The sequence below is a fragment of the Oncorhynchus kisutch genome, linkage group LG24 (genome assembly GCF_002021735.2).
Source record: "Oncorhynchus kisutch isolate 150728-3 linkage group LG24, Okis_V2, whole genome shotgun sequence".
Taxonomy (NCBI): Eukaryota; Metazoa; Chordata; class Actinopteri; order Salmoniformes; family Salmonidae; genus Oncorhynchus; species Oncorhynchus kisutch.
Window position 1 is genome coordinate 38,734,352 of NC_034197.2, and position 12,020 is coordinate 38,746,371.

At 41.0% G+C, this 12,020-nt stretch overlaps 1 protein-coding gene across 2 annotated transcripts in view; it reads right to left on the reverse strand.

The window, feature by feature from the left end:
• Positions 1–493: 493 nt before the first annotated feature.
• LOC109869099 (copine-5-like) overlaps positions 494–12,020 on the reverse strand; it is a 173,829-nt gene continuing 162,302 nt past the window's right edge. For both annotated transcript variants that reach the window (XM_031804051.1, XM_031804050.1), the window contains 3 exons: positions 9,575–9,632; positions 6,130–6,203; positions 494–5,645 (listed from right to left, as the gene is read on the reverse strand). In XM_031804051.1, coding sequence (XP_031659911.1) covers positions 5,442–5,645; positions 6,130–6,203; positions 9,575–9,632 — 336 coding nt within the window. In that variant the 3' untranslated portion in view covers positions 494–5,441. The remainder of the gene's footprint in view (positions 5,646–6,129; positions 6,204–9,574; positions 9,633–12,020) is intronic.

Consider the following 12,020-nt stretch of genomic DNA (forward strand, 5'->3'; position numbering starts at 1 on the left):
GTAAGGGCTCTACTTTTTCAAGCCTTTTCTACTTCCAGCTGCCGTCTTCCTTCCCCCAGGTGGCCGGCTTGGTTCGTCAGCAATGCATGTCCTTAAAGCTGCTGAGAAAAACACATTTCAAGGGGAACGCTCACTGTGAGGGTCGAGGGGACACAGAGAAGTATTGTGATTGGACAATAGGATCCCAGCAGGAAGCTACACAGTAGAAACTACACATGAATCTGAAAATTCCTGAAATGAAAGCCTAAAGATTTAATTAGAATGGGATATACTGTAGATGGTTGATTTTACAGTGGTAGCTACAGGTTTCCTTTTTTTGGCAAGAGGAACCCAGCATCTCCTCTAAAGATAACCATTTACCAAGGATAACAAACCAACTCTTATGATTTAGCAGGTCTGCGTTATGGGTTGGGAGACCCAGGTTTGAGGCCCACTGTGGTCATTTGCTAAAATTGCTGTACTATCAAATAAAAACCACTCATACATTCAACTATCATTATTTCATTAATCTTCAGTCACTTTATTAAGGCAATCCATTACAAAGCATTTCACAAACCACAGAAATGACGACAATTATGTCCAATGTCTGGTTTGGAAAATAATTCTTCATTATCAGCATGCAAACCAGAGAACAAGAGGGAGGTACACACTGTAAAGCATAGATATACAATGGCATAGAATGACATGTCATTCTATTTCTAGGCTGTAAACACCCTAGGTCATGGTTTAAATAGCGACCGGGGGAAGCAAAAACATGACCTATTTAAGGAACTAAATATGAGGGAAAAACATGGATGCAACATGCTACGTGTCTGCTGTTTCTATTGTAGATACAGTATCATCCTCATCGTCACATACACAACAAATGGCTCACTCAGGGAGTCCCTGCCTATCACAGGCCATCAGTAAGGTGAGTTGAGGAGCAGGGACCACCAGACTTGTTGCCATTTTGGCACAAACATGCACATTATCTAAGAGGTTCATTTCAAACTGAACATCTTTTGGCTACCAAGTCGTCTTCATGTGGGGCTTATGTTAATATTTCAGACTCCAGTGGAGATCCTTTTTAAGGTTATTTTGAAACGCATAATCTCTCTCATTTGCTTTGCTAACCATACACAAAAATATTTTAACCAAATATTATTACAAAATAACTATAAACCCTCACTTTCATTAACTATTAGTCATGTATTTTCTAAATCACAGTGTCTATGTACATGGGGGGAATATAACCAACCTTCACTTTCCCTCACAACTAAAATAAATGAGAACAAATAAGTGAACAGATTCAAAACAAACTTTACATAAAGATAACATCCTTTCTTTAGTATGAATATTTGCTCATACCTCGAGGCAATGTAAATATACAGGTGGGATCTTAATTTGATCGCCCTGTTGCAGGAGAACGTTTGCGGTTTAAAAAGGCTTCTGAAGTCTTGATGAAAAATGTATCATCCCCTAGAAGTATATTAGAATCCACATATTAATTCACATTTCCTGTTGCTGCATGATTATTTTCATTGCAGTAGCAAACTGGCTCAAATTAAGATCCTACATCTTAAATTGTAAACAAGTGTTGACTTTTTTTGCCATACATGCAGTATACTGTCACTACATTTGTAAAATAGATTTGATGCGTGCAATTGTTCTCATTCAATACGAAAGTGTAATAGCAAACTTTAAGGAACATACAGTAAGTATGTTGTTGCAGATACAATGATAATACTTAGTAAATCTTTTTTTGTGTGTTCAATTGGCTATACTGTACATATGAAACATTTATCATTCTAGGCATTGGGAATCATATGTTCAATAATAAAACATAGGAAGGGAACTGGTGCTCACGAAATAACATAAGGGAAATCTAATCAGGATATGCAAGAGTTTCGATACTATAGGCACATTTGGATAGAGATATGGGATTACTGTGATCTATCTGTGAGTAAATAATGGGCTTGGATTACTGTGATCTATCTGTGAGTAAATAATGGGCTTGGATTACTGTGATCTATCTGTGAGTAAATAATGGGCTTGGATTACTGTGATCTATCTGTGACTAAATAATGGGCTTGCTGAACGCACCACTTAGGGCTGTATATTGTAGGACTGCATTGGCATAGTGGCAATTTCATGTTTGTTTTAAACACATTGAAGAGGAAACTAAACACGTCGTTCCACTGTAGAAAAGACAATAATGTAGACATATTAACCTTCTGGTGTGTCTACGGGACGGAAAAGACAGAGACAGTGCTGCTCCGTTGTGTGCTCAAGAAACTATTCCTTCAAAATGGCACTACATCAACAACTTAAACATGGCACTACATCAACAACTTAAACGTGGAACTACATCAACAACTTAAACGTGGAACTACATCAACAACTTAAACATGGAACTACATCAACAATTTAAACGTGGAACTACATCAACAACTTAAACGTGGAACTACATCAACAACTTAAACGTGGCACTACATCAACAACTTAAACATGGAACTATATCAACAACTTAAACGTGGCACTACATCAACAACTTAAACATAGAACTACATCAACAACTTAAACGTGGAACTACATCAACAACTTAAACATGGAACTACATCAACAACTTAAACGTGGAACTACATCAACAACTTAAACGTGGAACTACATCAACAACTTAAACGTGGCTAGATATAACAGGGAGGCAGGTAGCCTAGCAGTTAAGAACGTTGGGGCAGAGACCTAAAGGACGCTGGAATCGAATCCCCAAGCCGACTAGGTGAAAAAGCTGTCAATGTGCCCTTGAGCAAGGCACTTAACCCTAATTGCTCTTGAGCGTCTGCTAAATGACAAAAACGTAAAATGTGTTTTGGAACAACGCACACACGATGAGTAACCTTGTCCGAAACTTGAAGACTTGCGTTGGCTACTTGAGCTAACTGCTTTATCTCAGCGGGCTAACACAGTCTTGTGGTGTGTAGGAAACCCAGATTTGAACCCCAGTCGGTCACATATATATCAACAACTTAAATTAAAGATGGCAATACATCCCTGGCAGCAGGTTTGAACTCTATCAGTAGTCCAGATGAAGTGAGTAAAATAGATTGTACACTGTATCAACTGCTCTTTATGCAGTTACTTTTTATATTGACTCCATTTAAATGACTCCTTGCATGCTGACTAGACCGGGCACGCGCGTCCGAGTACGCCATCGCGCATGTTGATCTTGTCCATCCACACCAGACGCGATCATGACACACAGTTTGAAATATCAAAACGAAGTTTGAACCAACTATATTAATTTGGGGACAGTTTGAAAAGCATTAAACATTCATAGCAATTTAGCTAGCTAGCTTGCTGTTGCTAACTAATTTGTCCTGGGATATAAACATTGGATTGTTCTTTTTCCTGAAATGAACAAGGTCCTCTACTCCAACAATTAATCCACAGATAAAAGGGTAAATCTAGTTTGTTTCTAGTAATCTCTCCTCCTTCAGGCCTCTTGTTCTTCTTTGGACTTAATATGGCGGTTGGCAACCAACTTTAAGGTGCATTACCTCCACCAACTGGACTGGAGTGTGGACCTCAGTTCATCTTTCAATCACCCACATGGGTATATGCTCCTAAAAACCAATGAGGAGATGGGAGAGGCGGGACTTGCAGCGCATCAAGCTTCACAAATAGAACCAAGTTCTATTTTTAAAGCCTGGCTACGCAGAAGCTCATTGACGGGTTTGAGTATTTTGGATGCAAGGCTTGAATACCATGTGTGCATACATTTATTTTGCAATGCTCGCGCACGTAATGCGAGTGGTGTGGTCAGCATGATAGAAACGCAATGAATATGCAATCTGCAAAAGATAAAGTATAAAATGGCATAGGCTACAGTACTTATCCGATATATATTTTTTGACTTCAGTTTATTTTATTAAATACTCTCTTAATAACTCTTATTTTTCTTAAAACTGCATTGTTGGTTAAAGGCTTATAAGTAAGCATTTCAGTGTTGTATTCAGTGTTCAGTGTTGTACACCTGTTTTATTCGGAGCATGTGACAAATTTGATTTGATTTGATTATATTATGTGGGGCTGAAAGTATTTCTCTCATTGTTTGATTTTCTCGGTGAATTAAAAAAAAATATATTCCAACAAATTAATGAATGTAGTTGACATCACACTTCTCAAAAGTTGTTTCATCAACATCTGTTGCCTTCTCTGTGCTCTATATCCACTAAGAATTTCCATGGCACGGTGTGCAGAGGTTAAAGAAATAATCAAACAGAATCAACAACATCATACGAGAAGGATTATACCAACCAATATACGTGTGAATGCAGCTAAGCTAGACGACTATGCCTTTTGAAGATGTGGCTCTGGTCGTGCACGAGCAGATGTGTAAACAATAATAACGCAGAATGTGAAGTAACTAGATTCTAGATTCATTCTCATTCATGACAACGTTCTAGAACTGGAAGACATTTCATTTTGTTGCTGTGCAATCCTTTCCATTGTCTTTGAGGGGTAGCTGTTGGTCGCTAGTATAGAATTGTGGTATATATTTCACTTGATCAGTATATGTATTGTATATGACCTTTGTGCTTTTTGATTTGGACTGTTAGTGCATTGATACCTATTGTAAATATATAGGGTAAGTATGTCTTGTACAGGGTGCATGAAGTTAAACGATCATACAAACATCCGATCATCTGTGTAACTGTCACAATCCAACATGTGAAAGCATTCATCTTGATCTTTTACAACTATTCCTAAACAGTTGGATAGTTTCTATCTACCACATGCTTTATATTACAGTACTCTTCAAAGTATAAATTAACAATAATTTATAGCATTGATCCCCCTCCTCCCTCCAAAAAAGTGTGATGGGAAAATATGAAGAAAAAATATTATCCCCAACATGAATAAATGCTGTAGTTTCTTACAATAGATACGACATTATACTGGTGATTCCTTAGTCCAACATACACCACCACTCTAAAATGTATCATATACACAAACGTGATGCAAACTGGCACATTCTAATAATTAATGTCCTCAAAAACACCCTCTCCGTCTAAAACATGCTACCTGTTACGTCGCCACTTTGACAGCTCTGACTGCCAACGTCTAACATTAGTTTCCGTCACTGCTCTGTTTTTCTCCTCTCTACTCCTCCTTCTGTGACTCTCCAATTCTCATCCCCCTCGTTGCCCTTCCGTCAGGAGATGAAACTCAAAAGGAAAACTCCCTGATCTTCAGCTTTTTTCCTCAAAACAGTCTCGACTCCAAACAAAATGGAGTCTTGTCAATTTGTTCAGCATGAGAAAAAAAAAGTGCCTTGAAAGCATTTTCACATTTACGTTTTGCATCCCTCCATGAGGGGGGTCCACCATCCAGTCTACCACCCATCCTACCGTGACCTCCTTCCCCAGGGTAGGCGCCTCAGATGGGGGTAGGTCTGGGGCTCAGACAGGGGTGGTCTGGGCGTGGTCCTGGTCTTCAGGGCCTGGTTCCTCATTGAGTGGAGGCAGGAGGCAGGGTTTGATGCCTCTACTCTTCATGTAGAGGATGAGCTGTTCAGGAATCTCAGCCAGGACGTCCTTGGCTAGCCGGGCCATACTCAACACGTGGTTTCCTGTCCGGTCCATGTAGTCTCTGAACGGAACAAACTATATGGGGACACAGAGAGAGCGAGAGAGAGAGAGAGAGAGAGAGAGTGAGAGAGAGAGAGAGAGAGAGAGAGAGAGAGAGAGAGAGAGAGAGAGAGAGAGAGAGAGGGGGGGGGGGGGTATCGTTTCTATAGCACTTTGATCTGTTTCGAACTTGAAAGTGGCAATATGTGACAATGGCAAATATGTTACAATGTTAATTGTTATTTAATTTCAGGACAATTTTGTCAATTGAAACTATGACAGATTTTTCCTAATATGTCAGATTGATGGGTTAGGGGTGAATAGGGGTGTGGAATATGGCACCGCTGAGTTTTAAAACAATGATGATATCAATCATCAGTAGTTTCCTTACTTGTATCGACGTAACCTTTCTGTGACATGCCCCCCCCCCCCCCCCCCCCCCCCCCCCCCCCCCCCCCGCCCCCATCACTCATCAGTGTTGTGTTATGGTCATACGGGAAGAACAAAAAGTGAGCTCTACCTGTACAATGTCTCTCTCTGCCAGCTTCCCTCGCGAGGAGATTCTGATGTCATCACCGTCAAGCTCCACCATGGCTACAGAGAAGAGAAAAAGAGACACCAGTTTAACCCTCTACAGTCTGGGTGAGTCACTACCCAGCACTGTCTGTGTAACTTTCACCATTATGGTGGTTTATTACACATGCTGTACATTGTCTGTAGGAGTGACTACCCATCACGGTGTCCATATTACTATAGCTTCAGACTCACAAGTCTCAGTGTCCCTCAGACTTGTAGTTGGAGGCTGTCCTAATATGGCCTTCAGACATAGGTGGTGTGGGTTTCAAGTTTGGGGAAGCTAATTTCCACCACAAAAAAAGAATTTAATAGTAAAGCATTCCATGCATTCCTCACATTTGCAAACTTATGGAAGACGGCCTAATATTCCTAATGTGAATAATAAATTGAATAGTCATAATTTAGGCTAATAATATAACTCAATCACAGTAACTCAAATACATTTCTTCTCTTTTTTCTGCACAGGAAAATGTTGGTGTCACCCCTAATCTGTTTCACCTGTCTTTGTGATTGTTTCCACCCCCCCCCACCAGGTGTTGCCCATCTTCCCCATTATCCCCTGTGTATTTATACCTGTGTTCTCTGTCTGTTGCCAGTTTGTTTTGTTCGTCAAGCCTATCAGTATTTTTCCCCTTGTTCCTGTTTTCTTGTTTCCCGGTTTGGACCATTCCTGCCTGCCCTGACCCTGAGCCTGCCTGCCGTCCTATGACTTCACCCCACATATCTGAATTACTGACCTCTGCCTGACCTCTGCCTGCCCTTGACCTGTCCTTTTGCCTGCCCCTGTTTGTTCGAATAATAAACCTTTGTTATTTCGTCACTGTCTGCACCTGGGTCTTACCTTAAATGTGATAGTTGGCCTTTTTAAAACACATTTCATGCAATTCTACTACACTATATATATATGGCTGGATACATTAGCAGAATCATTTTTAATATGACAAATTACAGAGTAGCCTACTCTGCTGACACTGACAAACAAATCAATAAAAACAACGTCTGATCCATATAATCGGCCTATGAAAACAGGAGAAACAAATATTATATGGCGTCCATCTCACCTGGAGGAGTGTCATGGATCCCCCCGGAACTTTCATTACACACACCTGGCCCTTATTCCATTTGATTAGTAATTGTATAAGTGTGCCTTTTGTTAACCATTGTCCTGTCGATTATTGTTACAATGTCCGTTGGTCGTGTGCTGTGTTTTGGGCTTTCGTGCCACGTGGATTGTGCAGATGATTACGGGTCTCGTCCCGTGTGGTATCATTGGGTGATTGTGTATTTATTCGATGTACTCCTCGCTCTTTTGTTTGGATTTCTACCCTGTGTTTTGTATACGTGTTTGTTTGGTCTTCGTCCCCGTGCTGTAATTTGGGAAATAAAAATCAGTATTACGGATTCCTGCGCCTGTCTCCTGATCCATTTATACCAAGGTGACAGAATAATCTACCATTGAGGGAGACAGCGGGAATGGCCCGTCCGACGATGCTGCGACTGGTCGGTCCGGCGCTGCCGCAACTTCGGCAGCTGCAACTGGGCCGTCCAACGACACAACTTCGGCAACTGGGCCGTCGGACGACACAACTTCGGCAGCTGCAACTGGGCCGTCTGACGACACAACTTCGGCAGCTGCAACTTGTCCGTCTGACGACACAACTTCGGCAGCTGCAACTGGGCCGTCCGACGACACAACTTCAGCAGCTGCAACTGGGCCGTCCGACGACACAACTTCGGCAGCTGCAATCTCACTGGTGCAAATAAGATCGGCTACTGTTCGCTCAATTAAGTTGAGAATTTTGATAACTAAAATACAGTTTGGACAGTTTGTAATCTCTTCACAACAATAGCCATTTTCTTTTCAAACGGTTTTTCCACAATGTTGTTTTTAAATATTGTGATATGCCATGGCTGGGTCTCTCTGCTTTTCACTGACAGTCGCAACTCAACAATTATTTCTTTTTTTCTTTTTTGCATTTTTCTTAATGATCCTCTGTGGTTAAATCATGCTTTCTGGTATAGTAGCCTATTTTTAACATATTGATTTACTTCTGCATAGACAGGAGTAAGCTAATTAGGCTGCATAATTTGGGGCAATTTAATTCAATTTACTTTAGGGAAATCTTAGCTTCCCTTAGCCTTATGGATGCGCTGCCTATGCCTCCTAATCAATTATAATAACTGCCTTTAACATTCATGAGAACATTCCCAGCATCGTAAATAACCATGTAAAAGAAGAATATTTAAATCCAAACACCAGCCAGCTTCTGTAACAGCCAGCCACTGTTACAGTAAACAGCACACCAAAATGGCGAGAATCAAAGTAATGACCATATGTTTAAAATATTCAGATTGTATGCAACAGCTGTGAATTGCTTATTAACTAGGGACTTCCACCAAACTGCCAATTAGCTAAGATCCCTCACACTGAAACTGCCCCCCTATAACCTCCTACCTTAATGCTATTGCATTATTTATTGTACATCAATGACAGAACACTTGGCATATTTGACAGAGGAATTTCTTATTTGAGTTGTGCTGATTATTTATGCAAATGTTTGAGTTGTTATTTCCCCAGCATAGGTCAAGGACGAAGTTAAAGACATTGTGTGACAATGTTTTCTTTCTCTTAGCCACATAGTGAAATAATACTCTTTCTGACCAGCAGCAGCTTATAAGAGTCTCTTTTGAATTCATTTCCATTTCCCATCTAAAAACATACACTGAGTATACAAAGATTATGAACACCTGCTCTTTCCATAACCTACTGTAGACTGACCAGGTGAATCCAGGTGAAAGCTTTTATTGATGTCCTTTGTTAAATCCACTTCAAATCAGATGAAGGGGAGGAGATGGGTTAAATAAGGATTTTTAAGCCTTGAGACAATTGAGACATGGGTGCCATCCAGAGGGTGAAAAGTGCCTTTGAAAAGGGTATGGTAGTAGGGGCCAGGCGCACCAGTTTGTGTCAAGTGCTGCAACGCTGCTGGGTTTTTCCACCCTCAACAGTTTCCTGTGTGTATTAAGAATGGTCCACCACCCAAAGGATATCCAGCCAACTTGACACAACTGTGGGAAGCATTGGAGTCAACATGGGCCAGCATCCCTGTGGAACGCTTTCAACACCTTGTAGAGTCCATGCCCCCAACGAATTGAGGCTCTTCTGCTGGCAAAATGCGTTTTTTTGTTTTGTTTTTTTGCCTTTATTTAACTAGGCAAGTTAGTAAAGAACCAATTCTTACCTGGGGGTGCAACTCAATATTAGGAAGGTGCTCCTAATGTTTGGTATACTCTGTGTATTACCTTGACATCACTATCTGCACTATCTGAAAACAAAAAAACAAAACATTGAAATATCATGAAAGCATTATGACGGGGATCAATCTCACCATCAAACTCAGCTTGGCCGACTCCAACAATGATGATAGACATTGGAAGCTTAGCAGCCTGCGGAGAACAAACAGAGTGACGAACAAAGAAGTAGATGTGATATTGTCAACATTCTGACAGGGTGTTTTTGAGTTCTTACGTGGGCAAAAGCTTAAGTCATTAAACGTTCATACAGGAAGTTGTCTTTGTTTAGTGTATTTTGCAAAATAAAAACAATTGATCCCCAAAAAAAAGATTCTGAAGAGGACTGATCAAAAATATTTACCCCAAAAAATCGGTCACAAACCCATCTGACACCCTCAAACAATGCAGTTGTTCACTATTGAAACTGTGTGTATTGTATTGGGTTTATTCAGTGACACAGTAGCAGTACTACTTCCTTCACAACAGTATACACCAGTCTGCTAATCCAGTCGCACAGGGCAGCAAGACACAAGGAGGCCATTGGAAGAAAGACAAAAAAATGTGCATTGCACAGAGAAGATAACCGAAACACTGCATTTGCTGACAATTCCCTGCTTGCTGCTCACACTGTTCAGCTCGGCTCTAGTTGATCAGTCAGTCTGGGGAAATGCATCAGAATTGCAAAAAACTCGATTTGTCCATATCCAGCAGAATTCTCTGGAGGTTGGAGAAATACATTCTCTTTAGCCATGTGTGGATGTATTGCTGCCACAAGGAATATCAGTTTTACAGTAGACCATTTTAAAAGAGTCAGTCATGGAATATTTTGTCTAGGCAAACTACTACAGTGTAGCCAACGTAATAGTAAACGATAGAATGTACAAAATAGCATAGGATATTGTCCACAGTGTTAATACAATGTGTTCTGTAGAGAGCAAGTACAGAGGAGGAGAACACAGCGCAGCCAAAATGCTTACAGTGCATCACTCCCTCCCAACAGTGAAATACACTTCCACCATCTCTTATTTAGGGTGCCTGGTAAAGCAGCATAGTAAATGTCAGGGACGCTACTTTCACTGGGGACGGGACGCTGCTTTAAACCAGCTAATTATGAACTGGTGCTTTGGAAGCGAAAGACGATGTGCGTGAGCTGGCATCAATGAGCTGGCATCAATGAGCTGGCATCAATGATCTAAAATGCCCTGCACTGTACACTGTACATCTTACTCCTCTCTGCTTATCTGAACTGTGTCTCTATTCCACTACATTAACGTAATAGGACCAATGTATGATTTATCCTCCTGCCACCACCACCCAAAGTTTGATGCTGCAATATGTTATATTGGGAGATATACAGTGAAAGCTCTGTGGTATGAATTAATGATAAATGCCTGTGGTGAAAACACATTTGGATGTGGAGAAGATGCAGTGTGTGTGTGTGTGTGTGTGTGTGTGTGTGTGTGTGTGTGTGTGTGTGTGTGTGTGTGTGTGTGTGTGTGTGTGTGTGTGTGTGTGTGTGTGTGTGTGTGTGTGTGTGTGTGTGTGTGTGTGTGTGTGCATATATGCGTGCTCTTTCTCTCGTTCTCTCTCTCGTTTTCACTCTCCCTCTTTCACTTTCTCTCACACGGAAACTCTTAACATATTTTTCTATTTAATCAACACACCTGTATCAATAAACGCCACATCATATTTTCATGAAGACTGAACCACAAACATACATTATTTCGTCAAACCCAGGGGATCCTACTCCAGCAAGCTGTTGAAATACCATCTATTTTTGGACTGCAAAAATAATTGCAAACCCAATAGTTTGATCTCTACCTGTCCCTGGCTGTAATAGTATTTTCCGGCCTGCAGAAGCAAACCTGGAAGTTCCTAAAATCTTTAAAATATTCATGAATTTTATTCCAACCATCCTCTCTGCATGACAAACCAGTCAGCGAGGCAGCCCCTCCCCCACCCTCCCCTGTGAGGGGTTGGGTATAAACTGCCAACACATTGACCGCATTCCAAATGGAAGCCTATTCCATATATAGTGCACTACTTTTAAGCAGGGTTCATAGGGCTCTGGTCAAAAGTAGTGCACTAAAAAAGGAATATGGTGCAATTTGAGACACAGATATACAGTGATGTAATAGTGGCCCAAATGAATTATGGGCCATGGTGATTCTGCTGTTCTGCCCTGACAGAAAAGGAAGAGAGTAGGCCCTCCTGTATAAACCACTGCCCTTAGTGGAGAGTTAAGTTAAGGAGAGATCTGTGAAACATCAAAGACAGGGGTTGGAGCTAATATTTAGCCCAAAGGCTGGCCTGGTAAACGGGCAGGCGAGTGGGGGACTGGAGGGTAAGGTGGACTCCAAAGAGACATGCTAAACTAAATCAGCAGGACAGTATGGACGAGTTCAAAGAAAACAATTGGAGAAAACAACTGACAGCAGCAAAGGATTCAACTCCAAATAAACAAGTAATTCAGTCTTTTGTTCCTGTGTTGAGAATAGTGATTCTAGTTGACAGGACTGTAAATGTGATGGCAGGAGGCAG